General features: G+C 42.4%; 1 protein-coding gene across 1 annotated transcript in view; it reads right to left on the bottom strand.

Annotated features, from left to right (window-relative positions):
• Positions 1-362: 362 nt before the first annotated feature.
• LPAR1 (lysophosphatidic acid receptor 1) overlaps positions 363-21,479 on the bottom strand; it is a 56,812-nt gene continuing 35,695 nt past the window's right edge. The window contains exon 4 of the mRNA XM_028711933.2: positions 363-2,926. Coding sequence (XP_028567766.1) covers positions 2,625-2,926 — 302 coding nt within the window. The 3' untranslated portion in view covers positions 363-2,624. The remainder of the gene's footprint in view (positions 2,927-21,479) is intronic.

Raw genomic sequence — 21,479 nt, 5'->3', positions numbered from 1 at the left:
TGATTGGCTGCAGGAACCAATCAGAAACCGCGGAAGCCCCATTGAAGATTTGGCTTCCAAAAATAGTTCGCAAACCAGAACAGTCACTTACGGGTTTTCAATGTTTGGGAGCCAAAATGTTCAAGAACTAAGCTGTCCAAACACCAAGGGACTGTAGAGTCTTGCCTACACATCTTATTGCCACAACTGTTCTGGATATAACTACTTTTCTACTTATTTATAAACTGCTTAATTGCCAAAGTGGCTTCTAAGCCATTTATACGATTTCTATAGTTGTAGTATAGAGGAACATTTTAGTTCTGCTTGGTTGAGGGATGCCAAACAAATCCAGTGAATGATGACAGGCACATGTACATCAAACATTACATATTCATCGAGAGAACTTTATTAGTGGCTTAGCATGGAGGGCATTAAAAAAAAATTTCTAACAGTCTGACTTCTTCATTAGGCAAATTACATAAGTAAAGAACAATGGGTTCATTGCTTTTAATTTCATTTCATATTTGCCATCTCACAAACTTTTGGTTAACTGGCAGGTGATTTCTGGGTAATTTTTGGTAGGATGAGCCACACTTCTCTGTTACTTTCACTTAGGATATCACTAAATATTCTATGTTTGTACATACTCTTTACCTTTTTGACATTGCTATACGTTGTTCTTAGAAATCTACATACTCTACCTCACAAACATGGTACTATCTTGAATGTGTTGCTCCAGAACATTAGAATGAGGGATCTATTTTAAGCAAAGGTCTCAAGCAAATGTTCTGTCCGATGTACGCAGATTCTCAGCACAGAAGGCCTGCAAATTTGTTACTGATGTAGCGAGCTACACCAATATCACAACGGTCCCAAATTCTTTTTTCCTTTTTTTTAACCCTTAGCCTTTGCTATAGAGAGCTCTTTATATTTAATCTCCATCAAGAGATTACAGTAACAAAAGCAAAGGCTTAACTCTAAATCCATTTTTCTAAATAACAAATCTTGTTTGTAGGAACGGAATACTAACACATTTTCATTGTGATACTGATTTATGTTGCCTCTAAAACAAAAATCAAAACTAAACAAATTGGACTTTGAGTCAAGGAAATAGTTGGATGACAAGGAAAATTAGGGCCGAGGTGCAAAAGCACTCAGAATTTGCCACCTCTTTCTTAGGTAGCAAATGTGGGGTGACTTTTTTGTGTGTGGGGGCGGGGAGGGGTGACTGAATTGGTTCATCTGATTTCCGGCGAGAGTTGCCTACCATAGTAAAATTGCCTTTTCCTTCATCTTAAAATACACTGTCTGTGAGGGTGATGGTAAGTTCCATCTCTCTACCCACTGCCATTTGAAACTCAATGAACAGAATATGAGATCCAGTCCTGGCATGAGTGGAGAGAGGCCTGCTGTTGCCATTCTCACAGCCAGTGGCTTTATAAATAAAGAAAAGACGGCGATATCCCCACTAGATTAAGCATTCCCCACCGAAACTAGATAAATCTGTCATCCCCCTCAATCCTGTCACAGGCTTTTTTAGGGCGAGTAGGAGGAAAACTGGCCAAATACATCCCAGCCCTAAGCAATATGAAAAATCAAAAAGAAATATCTCCCACTCTGTGCAAAACAGCGAAGAAAATTCCTTCTTTAAAAAAAAGTTTTACTTTTCCCCAAAAGTAAAATCCCTTTAATTAGAAGACTTGACACTACAAATACACTTAAAAAACATACACATGGTCATGCTTCACCTTAGCCAATTTGAAGGTGGCTCTTTCAGAATTTTATAATCCACCATAAGATCTGGCCACGATAAACTTCTTAAAACTTCCAGTATATGTCACGCAGATTGCTTAATTCTTTACTAAAGAATGGTAAATGTCTTGGGGGCAATATAGCCAGTCACCAAACAACTCTTAATTCCCACCGATTTCAGTGTGAGAATTAAGCACATCCATATCTGTAACAAGCCTGCTTCCAAACTCTAGTAAATCAAGGGAAAGACATTCATTTCCCAGCCGCTATATTGACAACTGTAGTAGTAAAACAGGTGTTTTTCATTGTTATTGGCAGTGTAAATAAAAATGACGGCTACAACAGGTTTCTGTCCTTGCCCTGAAAATGTCCATCACAAAGCATGCTGATGGGGATAATTATTAATGAAATGCATTTTAAAAACAACAACAACGAGGAAGCCTAAATTTCTAAATGAGAAGGCACCGAAGCAGTTATTAAGCTTAATTAATTGGAGATGCTTTCAGTTAGGGCCATCACAAAAATATCATCTGATGAAGGCTAGTTATGAGTAGCTTTAAAAATGGCTTTCCCAAACGTTTGTCAGCTTCCCAGTGTAAGTAGCTTGTTTTCTACTTTCACCATGCAGAAGATAAAAACAAAACAACAGTGAGGCTTCTAAAGACTGGGCAGTTTTTGTGGACTGGGCACTGGTGAATAAAGTACTATCGTCCATTAGTGATTAAAGTAGAGCTTAGTAAAATTGTTATTTTCCTCTGCTTCCAAGACCTCCAACAATGTTGTCAATTGTTTTATAACTAGTAATCCACCCTGCACTAAATTCTCATGTGTGGGTGTCTTGTTTTTGTTTCCTTAAAAAAAGAAAAACAAAAAAAACCCCTTTCAGTTCAATTTCAAACCACAGAGTGATCATTACTACACACTCCTGCCAAGATGGTGTGGTTGAGCGATGAGGCTGATCGGTCAGAGCCTTCTGTTGGGCCGTTGGCATTTTCGTTCCGCTGACAGCAAAGGATCTGTTTGAAGGTCGCGCTCATTTCCTTGTCCCGGTAAGAGTAGATGATGGGGTTCATGGCAGAGTTGAATTCAGCAAGTAACAAGAAGAATTTTTCATATGCCAGGACATTGCACTGCGGGCAGCAAACATCGAGGAGCAGCAAGACTAATCCTGGAGTCCAGCAGATTATAAAAGCACCTGGAATGAAGAGGGAGAAATAATATATATGAATATCTCATGAGTACACCTCAAGCATAGACAAGATTATTATATCTGATTAACTGCCTTTATAAAGACACTGTGCTGAAAGTGTGTTGCTCTACAAATGGCCAACTTACAGGATCTGTACCAGCCACAAGGGGAGTCAAGCAAGGATGCATTTTAGCTCCGGGACTCTTTAACCTATACATAAGCGACATGGTCCAGTGTCTAACATCTCCAGAGTTCCATGCCCCTAAACTGACCTCAAAACCAATCTCTGTACTATTATATGCTGATGATGCAGTTCTCTTATCCCAAACAAAAATAGGCCTAAAAAGATTGATAAGAGAATTCTCAGTGTATTGCCAGAGAGAACACCTGGTCGTAAACTATCAGAAAACCAAAGTTACGGTTCTCTCAAGAAAATATAGGCCCCACAGTTGGCGTATGGACAATAAGCCAATCAAACAGGTCAAAGCTTTCAAATATTTGGGCCTTATCTTCCAGTCCACTGGGTCATGGGGAGCACACCTTTTCTGCATATACTGTGATGCTTTACTGTTGCTATGGCCATTGGCTAATGCGAATAAAGTTTTATCTGTCTATCTATCTATCTATCTATCTATCTATCTATCTATCCATCCACATATTCTGAACACATTCACCACATTTTAAATATTATGCCTTTCCTCCAAGGCGCTCAATGCCACACATGGTATTCAACAGGTCTACTCTGAGTCAAGACCAGTTAATCCTCAGCTTTGTGTGGTAGGCTAGGCTGAGATATTGATTAGCACAGAGTGCTTCAGGACTAAGCAGGGATTTGAATCTAAGTCTGTGGTAAGAATCCAGTATCTTGGTGCTGCCCAGGTATTTTTAGAAGCAAATAATAATAATAATAATAAATACTACGATTTTTAAATGGACAGTGTAATTTATAAGTTTGGACCTGTCATGCCAAAAATTGGCTGAAGCTACACCAAAGTCATCTTTGGGTCTGCCATTTTGATTCAAAATGGTGGCCAGCATCCCAAAGTTGTCGAAGACCTCCCCCCACCCCCATTGGGAACTCTCATGCCTCAAGAAGCAGCTAAACCTACAGAGAACAAACAGACAAACCATATTCCAAAATACGTGTTGTAAACCTCCTTGTGACCATTTTTGGTGAAAGGTAGCATAGAAATCTTTTGAGTACACAAACAAGCCTCAAAGTAGGAATGAACCCATTTCATATGCCTTTCAGGGAAAGTTTGCAAGACACATTCAGTGGAACATGGGATGTGATGGAATAGGGGAGAAGCAGGGATAGTCATATCGGTCTATTTCTGATCCGCGTCAGTTTTGTACTGGTTGGTTCACTTCCGTCCTGTTTCCTCATAAACAGTGGTACCTCGGGTTAAGTACTTAATTCGTTCCGGAGGTCCGTACTTAACCTGAAACTGTTCTTAACCTGAAGCACCACTTTAGTTATGGGGCCTCCTGCTGCTGCCGCGCCGCCGGAGCACAATTTCTGTTCTCAACCTGAAGCAAAGTTCTTAACCTGAAGCACTATTTCTGGGTTAGCGGAGTATGTAACTGAAGCCTATGTAACCTGAAGTGTATGTAACCTGAGGTACCACTTATGTGAATTAAAAAGTAAAGCATGAAAAGTCACATTTAAATTTGCATTTTATCGCAAAATACATTTTACACATGTATTTTATCTCAACACACGCATTTCTAAAGGTATTTTATCCCAAAATACGCCATTTAAAATACAAAAGCCAATAACTGCACCACAAAATTTGGATAAGTGTGGAATCTAAAAGGTAGGAATGTTCCAACCTGTATATTCATTCAGATTGCCCAAATATGCTGTGGTATGGTCCCCTAAATCTCAGGGTGTTTGCAGCCCCTTTTATGCCAGATGGCAGTGTCTTCAACTCCTCTTGGCCCGAAGAGCCTCAGCTCATCATAGGGTAGGACAGAAGACAGCCTCTCTCTTTCTGCTCCCTCCTACAAACCAATAGCCACACTCAAAATCTTCCTTACAGGTGTGTTTATGCCTGCTCCAGTACACCTAAGCTTGCTTTCTCCAGCCTCATCACATATGCAGACCAAACAAAATTCTCCTCTAGCCATAATAATGCCATTTTTCCTGAGTGCTGTGAGAAAAGTAACCCTGGTATTCTGGCATTAATCAGATTTTGCTTTTTACATGCTTTTGCAGAGGTGGCCATATGAAATGAATGATTCCATCAAGGCCTGACCTTCCAAGATTCTGAACAGATGGCCATTTACTATAAGTGAGCAAAAATCTAATCTATTATTTGACTCAGGAACATACCCCTCATAACAACTATGTGGATTTCTGCAGCACAGCTTCTCAACATCTATTAAAATACCTGCAATATAGATAAGCAAGATTACCTATTGTCCCCACATTTTGGGGGGTGGGAGGCGATTTAGCTATTCCTTGAAGGAAATTGCTGTATTGAACTGTTTAAGCAAGCCAGAGGTAACATAACAAGAAGGTTGTTGGTGGTGTATGCATAGGAATAGTTCAGTTGGTAGAGCACAAGACTCTTAATCTTAGGGCCATGGGTTTGAGTGCCACATTGGGAAAAAGATTCCTGCATTCCAGGGGCTTAGATGGCCCTCATGGTATATATTCCAACTCTAAAATTCAAATATGATTTCGAATATTTCAACACATGCCTGAAAAGCAAGAGCTGCAACCATCTTGAAATGAAATCCATACGTAAATAAGGCATTTGAAAGAATACAGCATGCTACTGACTCCTGGGCCAAAAATATGAAAAGGATCAAAATGGTTGTCTTGGTCCTCAGTGGATCACCTCTCAGCATGGAGATGCTGGAGAACAAGGCTCTACACTGCAGGTTAATTCCCACGGAAGCCTTAAAACAGTGGTATTCAAGCAGTTCAATTGCCAGGGGCCCATTGCCATGACAGATCCCATTGCTGACAGTGCACTGGCATACATAAGCTGTCCTCTTCCCCAAAGGTAGGTTAGGCTGAGAGTGAGTGACTGGCCCAAGCCCACCTAGTGAGCTTCATGGCTGAATGGGGATTGGAACCATGGTCTTCCAGGTCTTATGGTGTCATGGTTCAGTTCACGGGTGATCAAAGTCATGGCAGGGGACGTCAGGACCGGGGGCAAGATGGCAGGGTTCCAGAAACCAGGAGTCAGGAAGCCAGGAGTCAAGAAGCCAAGGGTCAGGAAGCAAGGAGTCAAGAAGTCAAGGGTCCGAGGATCAAGGAGCAAGGAGTCACAAAGTCAGGGGTCCGAGGATCAAGGAGCAAGGAGTCACAAAGTCAGGGGTCCGAGGATCAAGAAGCAAGGAGTCACAAAGTCAGGGGTCTGAGGATCAAGGATCAAGGAGTCACAAAGTCAGGGGTCCGAGGATCAAGGAGCAAGGAGTCACAAAGTCAGGGGTCTGAGGATCAAGGAGCAAGGAGTCACAAAGTCAGGGGTCTGAGGATCAAGGATCAAGGAGTCACAAAGTCAGGGGTCCGAGGATCAAGGATCAAGGAGTCACAAAGTCAGGGGTCCGAGGATCAAGGAGCAAGGAGTCACAAAGTCAGGGGTCCGAGGATCCAGGAGCAAGGAGTCACAAAGTCAGGGGTCCGAGGATCAAGGAGCAAGGAGTCACAAAGTCAGGGGTCCGAGGATCAAGGAGCAAGGAGTCACAAAGTCAGGGGTCCGAGGATCAAGGAGCAAGGAGTCACAAAGTCAGGGGTCCGAGGATCAAGGAGCAAGGAGTCACAAAGTCAGGGGTCCGAGGATCAAGGAGCAAGGAGTCACAAAGTCAGGGGTCCGAGGATCCAGGAGCAAGGAGTCACAAAGTCAGGGGTCCAAGGATCAAGAAGCAAGGCAGGGAACATGTTGCTGTGGCAAAGAGCCGAAGGAAAATGCTGACCTTATACCCCTTCCCGTCTCTTGCCACCAGGTGTTGTGAATTACCAATCAGCCTCACCTGTGTGGCCGCACGTTGCCTCTTCAGAACAAACTTAGGAAAGCCCCAGTTCTGCAAAATCCTATTGGTCACAGGGCCTGGCTCCTGCATGCACACCTGACATATGGTGACATTCCAACCACAACATCACATTGATCTGACGCTACTTAGAGTGTTGCTGCTGCCACAGCCAAGTAAAACCTCCAGGACCTACTGATAGATGAGGAGGCTTTCTCAAGAGCACAATGCCTAGGGACCACTCAAACCTGGAACTGGTCCCGGTTCCCAGAATAAGAACAGCTCCATGAAGAGCAGCTCTGTAAACCAAACAGACTGAAAGACAGGTTTTCCATTGTTATGTTTCTTCCCCTGCAATGTGCAAATATATGGTATGGCATGACTCACTATGCATGACACGACAGCTAGATTCAACATGCCTGGCCACTGCTGTGGACAAACTAAGACCCAATTTAAATGTTGCACCAGGGATGCGAGAAAAACCCATGTGAGGTTCTATGCAAGTTGGTATCTCACGTAAATCAGGTTATATCACTCATGCTTGCAGCTTTACTATATTATGGATCGAGGATCTCTATAGGTGTTCAATACATGGTGACTGTGGTCTGGGTCAGTTGAAACATGAAGCAGCATGTGGAATGCCGTTAAGTGTCTTGTTTTCTTTTGGTTTTGTTTTACATTTCCAGTGTCATCTTTTAATCTCGGTCCCTGCTTCTGCCAACCTAGCAGTTTGAAAGCACGTCAAAGTGCGGGAAGGTAAACGGCATTTCCGTGCGCAGCTGTGGTTTGCTGGCCACATGACCTGGAAGCTGTACGCCGGCTTCCTCGGCCAATAAAGCGAGATGAGACCCGCAACCCCAGAGTCGTCTGTGACTGGACCTAACGGTCAGGGGTCCCTTTACCTTTACCTTTAAGCTTGTGCTCTAGATAGAACATAGTGGAGGTTCTTTTGCTTACAATATGCAAAGGGTTCTCCAAGGATATGAAATCTGAAATCCAAAAGCTCAAAACTATCCCGTTTCAACTCTTGTACTAATTGCAATGGGACAATATTCTTATTTCAAATGACAGGGTAAGAGTCTGTTTGAAAAGTTATCCAACAAACAGCTGGTATCTCTCTAGCATGACACATTTTATTTTTCTTATGGGGTAGGATTATCTGGTGACACAGGAATGTGCCTGCCCTTTCCAAATCACACACCACGGGGAGTCTACTATTCTAGGCTACTCCCAGTTCCAAAACATTTCATCCCTTATTCCTGATCATGAAAGTAGATCAGCATTTTTCATGAACCAAAAAAGGATTATTATTTTTTTGTTTCGCTTGGAGAAGGAATCAATGAGGCAAAACTAGAAGGAATGAACAGATGGTGCCAAGGTAATGAAAACCTTAAAGGTGAGCATGGCAGAAGGGAAGTTATTTCAAGGCTTTGATAAAAAAAAAAAAAAGAGAGAGAGAGAGAGAGAGAGAGAGAGAGAGAGAGAGGAAGCATTGGAAAGGGCTCAGTTACTCCTACATAATTTATACCTCCTGGCTCCTAGGCCTGTCTTATCCTTGTAATCCAAAGGAATCTTGTTTTTATCATCATTGCTTCCAGATTCCTAAACAAGGGATAATAAAGCATGGGAAGAATGTTTGCAAATCCAAAGTTGTGGACCAATTAGCTTCATCCGTGGAGAGAAGCAATGAAGTCTAATGGGCACGGCTGAGTTGGGGCTGACAGGATCCCTATGTTGGCTTGAGAAGATGGATGGGATAACAATTGGATTGATACGTGTACAATAAAATAGGTTACCTAATTCATTCACCACCTGCTCAAGACTGCCTGTCAAGTAGCTCTGGCCTACTGTGGGCTCGCCAGTTCTTTGAACATATGTTGCAGCAATTAAAAAGTACCTCTTTATACTCTGACTGCAGTTGGGTTGGGCCTAACCCACAGGTCAAGGCAAAGTCGTGTGAAATTGACCCTAATGACCAGTCACCCAGAGCGAGGGGGGAATATGCCTGAAGCTTTTCCACAAATCCAACTTGGGAGTTTCTTCTCCATGTTTCAAACTAACATTTATTTCTGTCACATGTTTTGGGACAGGAGTGATGCTCAAAAATACCTATCAGCATGCTTAGCTTAAAAAAAGAAATACAGAAAAGCCAGGAACATTCTATTAATAGGAAGGTTTTTGCACAAAATAAGGTTCTGGGAATATCCCTCTGCTGTGCCACTTATTTCTGCACAAACCATATCACATTATATTCTAAGGTTCACAGTATAGCTTAGGCAACACCACTCACATCTGAGCTGTGCTAAGTAACAGGATTCACACATATAGTGGTACCTTGGTCCTCGAACTTAAATCTGTTCCGGGAGTCCATTCAACTCCCGAAACCGTTCCAAAACCAAGACACGGCTTCCGATTGGCTGCAGGAGCTTCCTGCACTCAATCAGAAGCAGCGTCGGACATTCGGGTTCTGAAAAATGTTCGCAAACTAGAACACTCACTTCTGGGTTTGTGGCATTTGGGAGCCTATTTGTTCAGGAGTCAAGTCTTTCGAGTACCAAGGTACCACTGTACATGTAATGATTTTTATTTTTTAAAATAACCCATTAACACCATCTTCTTTTATGGAGAAAAAAGTCATAGTTCTTAGGGTGCCACGTAGAATGGAATTTATATTTCAGTATCAATTGGGGAAAACTGAAAGCACTTCAAATGCTAGGGCTGGATTTCTTAATGACGCAGGCAAAGTAAGTTTTCATTCTTCAGTTAACAAACTGAACTGCTTAGATAAACAGAGGAACTTTAAAGAGGACAGAAGTATTTGAGTTAGGACAGTCAGGATTTTCAATGGTATCTAAAACTAGAAAGATAATGTGAAACTAATGTTATGAATGAGGCCCAGCTGTTGTCAAGACAATTTGAAGCATTTACCCACTACAAAAGTTATAATGCAGTCCCCATGGAATCCCATCCCTGCCAAAACTCTGACACTAACAGGAAGTGTTTGTGTCTTTATCATCTTTTATCAGTTAAACAACTTCTCTGCTATGCTGCTTCAGTGCAAATGCTATTTAAAAAGTCCGAGATATGGCATTAAAGCATATGAGGCATTTGGCCAGTGTTGGTGCCTCTAGATTATGACACAAGTTTTAATTTGATGCTCTATGAGCAGCCAACTGGGGTTAGAAGGGGACTATTCTGCTGTTTTCCATTTCTGCTGGCAACGTGACTATACTCCTGAAATACACCAGAATAGGAGATATAGTTAATGTAGAGCAATCTCAAGTTAAAGAACATCAGGAATAGTGGTGAGCTGGAAAGAGAAGGTTGAGTTTCACAAAAAATTCTCCCTTCCTCAGCTATTTTTGTGTGAAAGTGTTAATGGGGTTTACTAAAGCAACTGGTTGCACTGCATTGGCAGTTTTCTTGGTTTCATCAGTGATGGGCCAATACATTTGGGCAAATAACTAAGGGATCTCAACTTTGCCCTGTTGAGAAGGCAACCAGGCCGACACATTGCCATGTCCCTGCACCATTCTGATGATGATCATTACATTTATATCCCACGTTTCTCCAAGCAACTCAATGTGGTGTACATAGGCTCACAATAACCATTTAAGTACGTCAGGAGAGAAATTCAATTTAGTTTGCATTTAAAGGTGAATCCAGCTACCTTGCACTTTCTGAAGCAATACATGAACTGAAACACAGGTCTTAGTATAACCACTACACACCACATGCGGTGGCGCTCTGGTCTAAACCACTGAGTGGCTTGCCGATCAGAAGGTCGGCAGGTCGAATCCCGGTGACGGGGTGAGCTCCCGCTGCTCTGTCCCAGCTCCTGCCAACCTAGCAGTTTGAAAGCATGCCGGTGCAGGTAGATAAATAGGTACCACTGTGGCGGGAAGGTAACCGACATTTCCATGTGCTCTGTTTTCCGTCACAGTGTTCCGTTGTCCGTTGTGCCAGAAGCAGTTTAGTCCTGCTGGCCACATGACCCGGAAAACTGTCTGTGGACAAATGCCGTCTCCCTCGCCCTGAAACAAGATGAGCGCCGCAACCCTAGTTGCGTAATGAGGGAAACGGCACCAGGTGGCAGCACAGAGGGAAATCACAATAACGGGAAACATAGAAAAAGAATATTGGGCTGTTTTTGGGGGTGGAATAAGACTGAAATCCTACGTGCACTTACTATTTAAAGAAGTGTGACTTAATTCCAGGTGGGTATGTATAGAGTTGTACTACATGTCTTATTAAAATCAGTAAGGCTCATCTCTGAATAGGTTCCTTTAAGGTTGTCTCAGTTCTGGCCTTGTGGGAGAGAAAATGGCGGAGGTCAGAATAAGCTGGAAGTTCCAAGGTTTAAGTTTGCCACACAACACAATAGACCCTAGCTGTTACTCTTAGCCATGTGTTTTTGTGTAACTCAATGTACTTCTTGCTCTGTAAGCTCCTCCAGTATAATGGAAGTTTGGTTGCTTCCAGATGGGTGCTTATTGTTTGATCTGTGCTCCTCGTGCATGGAAATTCCCCACAGCTTCCATATGTTGGCATCAAACTGGTAGTCTGCATTTTCCCCTCACTTAATCCTGATGGACCCTTTCCACAGAAAATACAACCAGTTATTTTAAAAGGGAACCTGTTGCCAAAAACCCATTTACAACATCTGGACGGTCCTTCTACAGCAGGCACCCCCAAACTCGGCCGTCCAGATGTTTTGGGACTACAACTCCCATCATCCCTAGCTAACAGGACCAGTGGTCAAGGATGATGGGAATTGTAGTCCCAATACATCTGGAGGGCTGAGTTTGGGGATGCCTGCTCTACAGTATTAAGCTGCAAGCATCCTTGGTGCTGGCAGCCCATACGTCTGGATACTCTTGCTAATTCATTAAAAATGTTGAGGCATAAGGGATCTTGCGTGAGTGCAAGCATTTGCACTGAATGATCTTCCCGCTTTCTGAGATACTACTACCTGAAAAATGTGGTTGTTGAAAAACGAGCATGAGGAAATTAGTGCAGCACTTTCTGTCTTTGGCACGAACCAAAGTACTGCCACTCATTAGGCATCGGCCAAAATAAAGGCAGGCTAATTAAAGGATGCAGATTACAGGCCTGGGAGCAGAAGGAATTCAAGGCGCCATTCATTGCTTCTGAGCTACAGTGTTGAACTGGGTCCATTAATTTACTGATAGCTGAATCAAACAATGCTCAGCGGTCCCACATTTCTAAGCACTGTTTTGGAAAGCACCGCATCCCTGTAAAAACACATCATCTAAAAGGGTTGCCATCTAAAGCTGCTCCTTAACGCACTGATGGAGCTGACATTTTCCCACAGCAAACCACAATGGTCTAAAAGGGGCGTGCTATTTTCAGAAAAATGGCAAGCAACCCTCTTTTTAAAACCATTCCCCAGATGAAAACGTGTAACTTAGGCAAGCTGAACAGCTTAACCACCTTTCAGGATTTAATCAATCCAAATACATTCAAAACACTACAAAACACTTGCCATTTTTGCTTTAAGGACAATAAATACACCAGCTCTGTGAATGCAAAGATATTTTGAAATCGGGGCCACTGCTGGAAGAATCCCCGTGGCAATGAAGCAGCAAAACAACCATGTTATTGCAAGATCTATGGCTCGCCACAAGAGGTCACCTGAAGCACAAAGTGAAAGTCAGAAATAATTGGCTCAAAGGCACTATTCACGTTTGACTTCTCAAGTGTGTGATAAATATATCTAAGAGCTTTGCCATTTCTCTAGTTTATCCATCACAGGGCAGGGGGCTACTTTAAAAAATGTTAAGTATTATATTTGCTACTATTTTTTTAAAATCGATCTTGAAGTTCAGCAATATATACCGGAATATATTATTCTTACTATTACAGATTCCTTATTGGTGCTGCCTGGGAACTTGACCCGAGGGCAAAATTCAAAAGCAAGTCCTTTTGAGTAATCTCCATGCTACTGATGGGTATGCCCTTGTTTTCATTTGCACCAGTGAACTTCTGGGTAGATTTGAATCCAAGCGACAAACCCCAAACTATAAGGCAGTCTACGCACTGGAGCAAATTAAAACCACCTTTCTTGCTTTTATGCTTTTAAAAATATAGGCCTGCCAACATTTCCCTGTGTTGTTGAAGTATCGTATTTTACTAATGCTTTCATGTCATATTGACATTCAATCCAAAGCACATATTGGCCTATATTTAGACCCAGCTCTTTCTTAGCTTTTATGAAAGGACTCAGTACTGTACCACAAAGGTTGGACTCCAGCTCTCATCAGGCCCTCAGCCAGCATGACCAATGGCCAAGGATGCTGGGAGCTGTAGCCCATAAGCACTTGGAAACATTCCCCACTCCTGCCATATAAGAACAGTGTTAGCAGTCGGCCAAGGATGCGACTCAAGAGCTAAGGTACAAAGGGGCAGTCCTGTGCATGTTTAATTGCAAGTAAGGGACGCAGGTGGCGCTGTGGGTTAAACCACAGAGCCTAGGACTTGCCTATCAGAAGGTCAGCGGTTCGAATCCCCGTGACGGGGTGAGCTCCCGTTGCTCGGTCCCTGCTCCTGCCAACCTAGTTCTAATTAATATTTTCTGCAAGGAGGAGGAATATATCAGAAAAGAATAATATCTCCTTTAAGAATGTATGGGTTCAGTGGTGACCCTGCAGTAGTTTTCCTTATTCGAAAGCCTTTATTCAGTCTCTGTTCTAGAAACAGTCCATTCTGGAAGTATCTCTCAGTTTACAACTCATTTTTTGATATTTTGATATATATTTTTAAAGAGGGGTTTAAGTGGGTCAAGTACAGCCTGTAAGCCCCAATGCACTCCTTAGCATTCCAGAGTTACTATGGAAGTTTTCCACTAAAGAGAGGGGATTTTAAATGTAAGAGCAGCCATGCCATGTGGAAAAGCAATGGAGGCTCCTAATGCTTGGTTGAGCTGAAATAACAAGCACTGCTGATGAAAAACCCAGCTAAAAAGAAATTAAATAGTTCTCTATTCAGCAGCCTTCCACTCAAGAATGCCTTTTCTCCAGCTTCAGGCTTTGCCTAACTCAGTAAAATCTTCTGGAGCTGTGCTATATCTCAGGGATGGTGGTTAAGTAAATAATAATAGTACTACTATTAATAATAATAATAGGCAGATGAGTGCAAAAAGAATTCACCCTAAAGGGGGGGGTAGTGCACAAAGGCCAAAAAATACAGCCACCAAGGAATCTTGCTGCAGCTTACACATCTGTTTCTATCATTAGAATTGTAGCTGCCACTCATAGAACAATAATTTTTATGTCCTTATGGGTTTGCCTGCAATTTAGATGGCAAATATAATAAGAAACATTGAAACAATAACATGAGGTCATGAATTAACCCTTCAAGGGCTGACTCAAGATTTGCTAAGACTTTAGAATGTTGCTTTAGCACACTCTCAGTTGCTTGGCACAGATGATACCCGTGAAAATAGTATGCAGATGTATGTTAAGGATGTGTACCTAAGCTTACAATTTAGCCACACCCTCTTTATTTTTGATATGGCTCTTCTGCCTAGAATTTCCACAATGGAACTGAAGAGTTCTCCCACTCTGGTCCAGACTTCTATCATTGCTGCACTTCTGTACTGCACCTATGGCATTTTCTGAAAGCTCTTAATTTTATTTGGGGAGAAATACACTTCTTTCCCTGATGCATCCTCACCTGTTGTAAACCTTGTGTCAACTGCTCCATGGGAAAGTACCATAGGCTCTCTATTGCTGGAGGAACCTCATTTCAGAAGAGCATGAGATGTCAACTGCCCATGGTTCCTTGGACAATTTTGAATGACAGATCATGTGAGAATGAGCTGGTGTGGACATCCAAAGATTATTAGATCTTCTTGGCCCTTTAGTTTTGTTTCGTTTCACAGCTTGTCACCACATCTTTCTCTTTTTTTATGAGTAGCAATGCTACAGAGCCTTCGTCACCTCTGAAAGACAGCTGCTTTCCTATGGTTCCATTAACACACAGTATTATCTTTATTTTTTAAAGCCAACAAAGCATCACACTGCCAGATAACACAGAATGCTCATGTCATGACCTAACCTTCCCTCACTCCAGTCAAATATTCACTTTAGCAATATACCACCTTTTAAAAATTTAAACTAAATAAAGAGTTGAAGGCGGAGGGGAAAACATAAGCAGGAACTCAATCAGTTCTGACATATTCACAATTCGTAAGTGGGGTGCCACAGGGATCTATCCTGGGCCCGTTGTTGCCCAACGTCTTTGAAAATGACTTGGATCAAGGAATTGAGGGGGCGCTCATCCAATTTACAGATGACACCAAACTGAGAGGGTTGGCTAATGCCGCAGATGACAGAATCGGAATTCATGATGGCCTTAACTGATTGGGGAACTGGACCAAAACGAACAAAATGGATTTCAATATGGACAAATGTAAGGTTCTACACTTAGGCAGGAATAACCAGCTGCAGAAACAGAAGATGGGAGGACACCTGGCTTGCCAGGGGTACATGTGAGAAGGATCTAGGGGTCTTAATAGACCACAAGCTTAACGTGAGTCAGTGGAGTGTTGTAGCAGCAAAAAAGGCTAATGCTATTCCAGGAGGACCTTTGTGAAAGTAAGAGCTGTTTGACACTGGAACAGATTCCCTCAGAAAGTGGTGGACTCTTTCACTGGAGGTTTCAGGCAGATGTTGGATCTGTCATGGATGCTTTAGTTGAGATTCCTTCCAACTTCACAATTCTACAATTCTATGGCCGTTGCCATTAGTAATCAGGAAGGGTTGACAAAACAGGAACAGACATCAAAACTTAAAGCTGCTGTAGTGCTTTCCACTCAGTTACAGCAGCACCTCTTGAAATTCTTCCCTTTTATATATATATATATAGAGAGAGAGAGAGAGAGGGGACGCGGGTGGCGCTGTGGGTAAAAGCCTCAGTGCCTAGGGCTTGCCGATCGAAAGGTCGGCGGTTCGAATCCCCGCGGCGGGGTGCGCTCCCGTTCCTCGGTCCCAGCGCCTGCCAACTTAGCAGTTCGAAAGCACACCCGGGTGCAAGTAGATAAATAGGGACCGCTTTCTAGCGGGAAGGTAAACGGTGTTTCCGTGTGCGGCTCTGGCTCGCCAGAGCAGCGATGTCACGCTGGCCACGTGACCCGGAAGTGTCTCCGGACAGCGCTGGCCCCCGGCCTCTTGAGTGAGATGGGCGCACAACCCTAGAGTCTGTCAAGACTGGCCCGTACGGGCAGGGGTACCTTTACCTTTACCAGAGAGAGAGAGAGAGAGAGAGAGGGAGGGAGGGAGGGAGGGAGCGCAATTCACTGAATAGGTTTCCATGACCTCATATAGATACTTTACTGAAAATAACTACCTTCCACTTATGTCACTAATCCTCACTGAAGCTATGAAAATGTAGCATTTCCTTGAGCTGTACAGCAAACAGAGAGTAAGGCCTGCATGGTGAAATGTCAGCTTCAATCTGCTATGACAGCAAAGGGTTCTTGCTGGCGGGGGGAGGTGGGAAGTGGGAAATGGTCAAAACTCCAGCATGCCTTGTTAAACTCTTTCCTATTGGAATCGCAGTTAGCTGATGTGTCACACTGCTGGAATTACTGGGTCATCAAAAACAAAGCTTTCTTTTTGTGGAGGAATGCAATAATGAAGGTGTACTGGCACCATATTCAACACCTTAACTTGTAGCTTGTCAGGAATAAAAGTGCTTGTACTATACTTTTGGGCCAAAAAAGTAATTTTCTATAGCTTTGCATTGAATTAATTATTATTGTAAATCTCCTGTAAAGGTAAAGGTACCCCTGACTATTAGGTCTAGTCGCAGATGACTCTGGGGTTGCGGTGCTCATCTCGCTCTATAGGCCGAGGAAGCTGGCGTTTGTCCCCAGACAGCTTCCGGGTCATGCGGCCAGCATGAATAAGCCACTTATGGTGAACCAGAGCAGTGCACGGAAATGACGTTTACCTTCCCACTGGAGCGGTACCTATTTATCTACTTGCACTTTGATGTTCTTTCGTACTGCTAGGTGAGGAGGAGGGACCGAGCAATGGGAGCTCATCCCGTCGTGGGGATTCGAATCGCTGACCTTCTGATCGGCAAGTCCTAGGCTCTGTGGTTTAACCCACAGTGCCACCCGCGTCCCTTTACCTTCTTTTAATCATTTTTTCCTTTACAAATATCAACATTAGCACTCATAACATTTTAAAATGGGCAATTCTTTATAATATTTCTCCTAGTAAGAACAGATACGGATTAAGTGGATCTTGTACTTCATTGTTCCAACAAATGATAACCAAACTCATTTTTTTTCTACAAATATTGTCATTCATTTTGCCTTCTTTTTCTCTAATTGTGCCTGTCAGCTTGACCATATATAGACAATTTCCCATACCTTAGAAATCCAAGTGTCTATAGATGGTGGTTTAGGTTTTCCCCCATGTTTTGACAAATTAGCATTCTAGCTGACATTAATAAATAAGACCACCTTTTCAAAATCTTCCTCAGATGTAGTAGCTCTAAGATAACCAAACAAAATCCCAACTTGATCCCATAACCAAGGATATTTCTTATTTCTTGTAAAACAGCTTGCCAAAAGGTCTTAATTATAGGACATTCCCATAACACATGATCTGTACTGGATGCTTTACATCTCCAACAATGATCAGTCCAAGTTGGATAAATTCTATTCAGTCTGGCTGGTATTAAATCCCACTGAGTGATGGTTTTACTAAGAAAAATCCTGAAGATTCTTACAGAAGGTAAATCATGGAATATTTTTCCATATCCATTTTTCTACTGGTATTATTCTTAGAATGTCTGCCTTCCATTTTGCCTGGTAACGGTTACTAAGCATTTCTGGTTCCGCAATGATTTTACAAATTTGTGCTAAAGTTCCTGGCAAGTGATTTACATTTGTAATTAACAGTTCAAAAATCGTCTAATTTATTACTAACTTGTATCTTGTTTTTAAGTTATTTAACATATGCTTTACTTGTAAATACTAGAGAAAACCATCATTTTGACTAATCAATCTTTCATTAAGGTTCTTTGTTTAACAAGCCTATTTTGCTTTCAGTTTCACAAGTGATTTCAAACTAAACTATTAGGTGAATTATTGTTAACAATAATGATGATCAGGCAGCAATGAAAACAGGTAATATAAAATATAGGAGGAGACTAGGATACATGCTTTTTAACAGAACATGTGGGTATAAAACGAAGCTATTGTGCAAAGGAAAAAACTATCCTCCTTTCTCTCTCACTCACACACTTCAAAGTACTTGGAATACCCACTCTAACAGGCATTCTTTCACTGCAGCTGTGCAAACAATGATCTGCTCCATTGGCCATTCAAAAACCCTTACAAAACCCAGTTATCTTCCAAAATCTCTAGGAACACCAACGCTGCTGTGTCAGAGGTCCTCTTGGGAGCCAAATTCAATAAGGTGAATCTTTTATTAAAGGCAGTGGTCCCTGTCTAAGCCAATGTGCATATATATATGTCTGTACAAAATTTATTTATGTGGCGCATTATTGCAATTGACTCAGTATTCATCTCATAATTTAAGTCGCTGTGTACAATTATTTATGGTGCGAAGCGTGTAGACAGAGACTCCCTCTGCCTTTCTTGCAGTACTGAACCTCAGATCGTCCACTGGAGCTGAAGAGTGATGAGATTCAAGACAGACAAAAGGCAGCATGCAGCGAAACTACAGAATTCAGTACCACAGGATGTGGTGGTGACTTGCTCATGCAAAGTAAAGCAGGAGAAGGCTATCAATGGTTAGTAGGATCAGAGGCAGCTTGCTTCAGTTACAAGCTGTTGGGAGACAACAATATGAGTGATGGCTATTGCCGATATGCCTTGCTTTGACCTTGTGTGGGGGAGGGGAGGTGTGGCCATCACCTGCCCCTCCATGCTTAAGGGTATTCCATTAAAGGAATCCGGGGGTGTTGATCTAGTCTGAAGCCCTGCTGGGGGGCTAAGGCCTTGACACGACCCCGACGGGAACACCAGGGGGAGCTTGAGTTGGTGCGCATCGACAGGGCTTACCCTTACTGGGACTACCTGCACAATGGGCAGGAGTCAGATATAGTCAGGTTCAATCAATGCCTAAGCCAATACCACTCACATTCTGTAATTTCAATACAGTGGTACCTCGGGTTAGGTACTTAATTCATTCCGGAGGTCCGTTCTTAAGCTGAAACTGTTCTTAACCTGAAGCACTTTAGCTAATGGGGCCTCCTGCTGCCGCCGCGCCACTGGAGCCCAATTTCTGTTCTTATCCTGAAGCAAAGTTCTTAACCTGAAGCACTATTTCTGGGTTAGTGGAGTCTGTAACCTGAAGCGTATGTAACCCGAGGTACCACTGTAAAGTTGTGGCCAAAATTTGCCCAAAAACATAAACCTAATATGCGTGTCCTTGTGTGAGTTATTTCCAACGAGGGGGTGGCTGCGGGTTCTCGACACGCAACAATATGAGTGATGGCTATTGCCGATATGCCTTGCTTTTGGGCTCTCCATGGGTAGCTGGTTAGCTACTGTGGGAAAGAGAATGCTGGACTAGTGATAAGACAGCTTTCATTTTATGTTCATTGCTCCCACTGCATAACGGGACATTTATTAAATGGCCTAGTTTTCACATAACATTAAGCCATCGTTGTTTAACAAACCACAGGCTAGCCTCCAGATGATCAAATAAACCATAGCCTGTCTCTTCAAAGCTTGATCTGCCTTCTAGCTGCTCTCACAACTTATAGTTTCGCGAACCTCTGGGGTGTGGTGGTCAAACAAACTATGGTTAAAGAAATGTGGATGGGTTTGATCAAGCATAATGCCAAGCCATACTTAAAACAAACCACAGTTTGTAAGGCAACAAGAAGCTATGGCTTCAGATCATGGTTTATTGGCAGTAAGACAAACCAAAGGTACGTAGCTGTGTTGGTCTGTCGTAATAAATAACAATGATGAAAGATTTTTAAAAAATTATTGAAAGATGTTCCAGTAGCACCTTAAAGACCAACTAAGTATAAACTATATCGGTATGAGATTTCTTGGGTATACACACTTCTTCAGATATTCTGAAGCAGAGATCACTATAACCTTATAACTGTTGATGACTGTTAATGATGGCAGCTGGTTCTACAGGGAAGGGCAAGGGATTTTTAAAGGGATAGATGATCAAAATTAGCTTTAGCATGTATAATGGGACATGAATACAATCTCTCTATTCAGACCAAGTTTCTCCATAGTTTTTAGTTTGGTAATGAGTTGTAATTCAGCAACTTCTCTTTCAAGTGTATTTCTAAAATTCTTTTGCAATAAGACAGCTACTTTAAGATCTTGTATAGAATGTCCTGGGAGACTGAAGTGTTCTCCTATTGGTTTTTCTGTTTTATGGTTCCTGATGTCAGATTTGTGTCCATTTATTCTTTGGCGTAAGGTCTGTCTTGTTTGTCCAATATAGAGAGCTGAAGGGCACTGTTGGCATTTTGATAGCATATATAATGTTGGAAGATGAACAATTAAATAGGCCTGAGTTGGTATGTTTGATGTTACTGGGGCCAATAATGATGTTGTCCGGGTGTATGTGGCAGCAAAGTTGGCATCTAGATTTATTACAAAGTTAAGTATGTGGGAAGTGAGAGCTGGACCATAAAGAAGGCTGATCACCGAAGAATTGATACTTTTGAATTATGGTGCTGGAGGAGACGAGAGTCCCATGGACTGCAAGAAGATCAAACCTACCCATTCTTAAGGAAATCAGCCCTGAGTGCTCCCTGGAAGGACAGATCCTGAAGCTGAGGCTCCAATACTTTGGCCACCTCATGAGAAGAGAAGACTCCTTGGAAAAGACCCTGATGCTGGGAAAGATTGAGGGCACAAGGAGAAGGGGACGACAGAGGACGAGATGGTTGGACAGTGTTCTTGAAGCTACCAGCATGAGTTTGACCAAACTGCGGGAGGCAGTGGAAGACAGGAGTGCCTGGTGTGCTCTGGTCCATGGGGTCACGAACAGTTGGACACAACTAAACGACTAAACAACAACAAGTATGTGGGCATGGTTGGCACATAATGCTAAGCCAGTTTAATAAACCATGGTTTAGTGCTATGTGCAAACCAGATGAAAATATTTGTTATAGGGGTGCCTCAGAAAATGCCCTCCCAATGACAACGGTTCCATCACTGTTCCAAAGTTTTTGTAATGTGTGATGTGGCCAGTCCACTGCAAATTCCCTCCATGCCCCGTTAGTGGCATGAGACAGAGCTGTGTTTAAGTGGCTCCTGGGCTGCCTAGCCAATGTACTGAGTGCATTTTTATTTGTCTTGGAAATTCCATAAAACTAAAAATAAATAAATTATTTTAACACCTGAATCCTGGACAAATTTATTCAGAGGGACTTGGATCCAGGAAAGGATGCCTAGTATTTCAATCTGCTCAAAGTACAAGTAGACAACGTTCCCGTAAGCTCTCTTTTCTAAAGCACATTTCAAATTTAAAACTTTTCTGCTAGGCTTTGAATCAGTGCCTGACCAAGGTCCATTTTCATGCCTATGTATGCT

This window comes from Podarcis muralis, chromosome 17, assembly GCF_964188315.1.
Source record: "Podarcis muralis chromosome 17, rPodMur119.hap1.1, whole genome shotgun sequence".
NCBI classification, from domain to species: domain Eukaryota; kingdom Metazoa; phylum Chordata; class Lepidosauria; order Squamata; family Lacertidae; genus Podarcis; species Podarcis muralis.
Note: the sequence above shows the minus strand (reverse complement) of the source record. Positions and strands in the feature narration are given on the sequence as shown.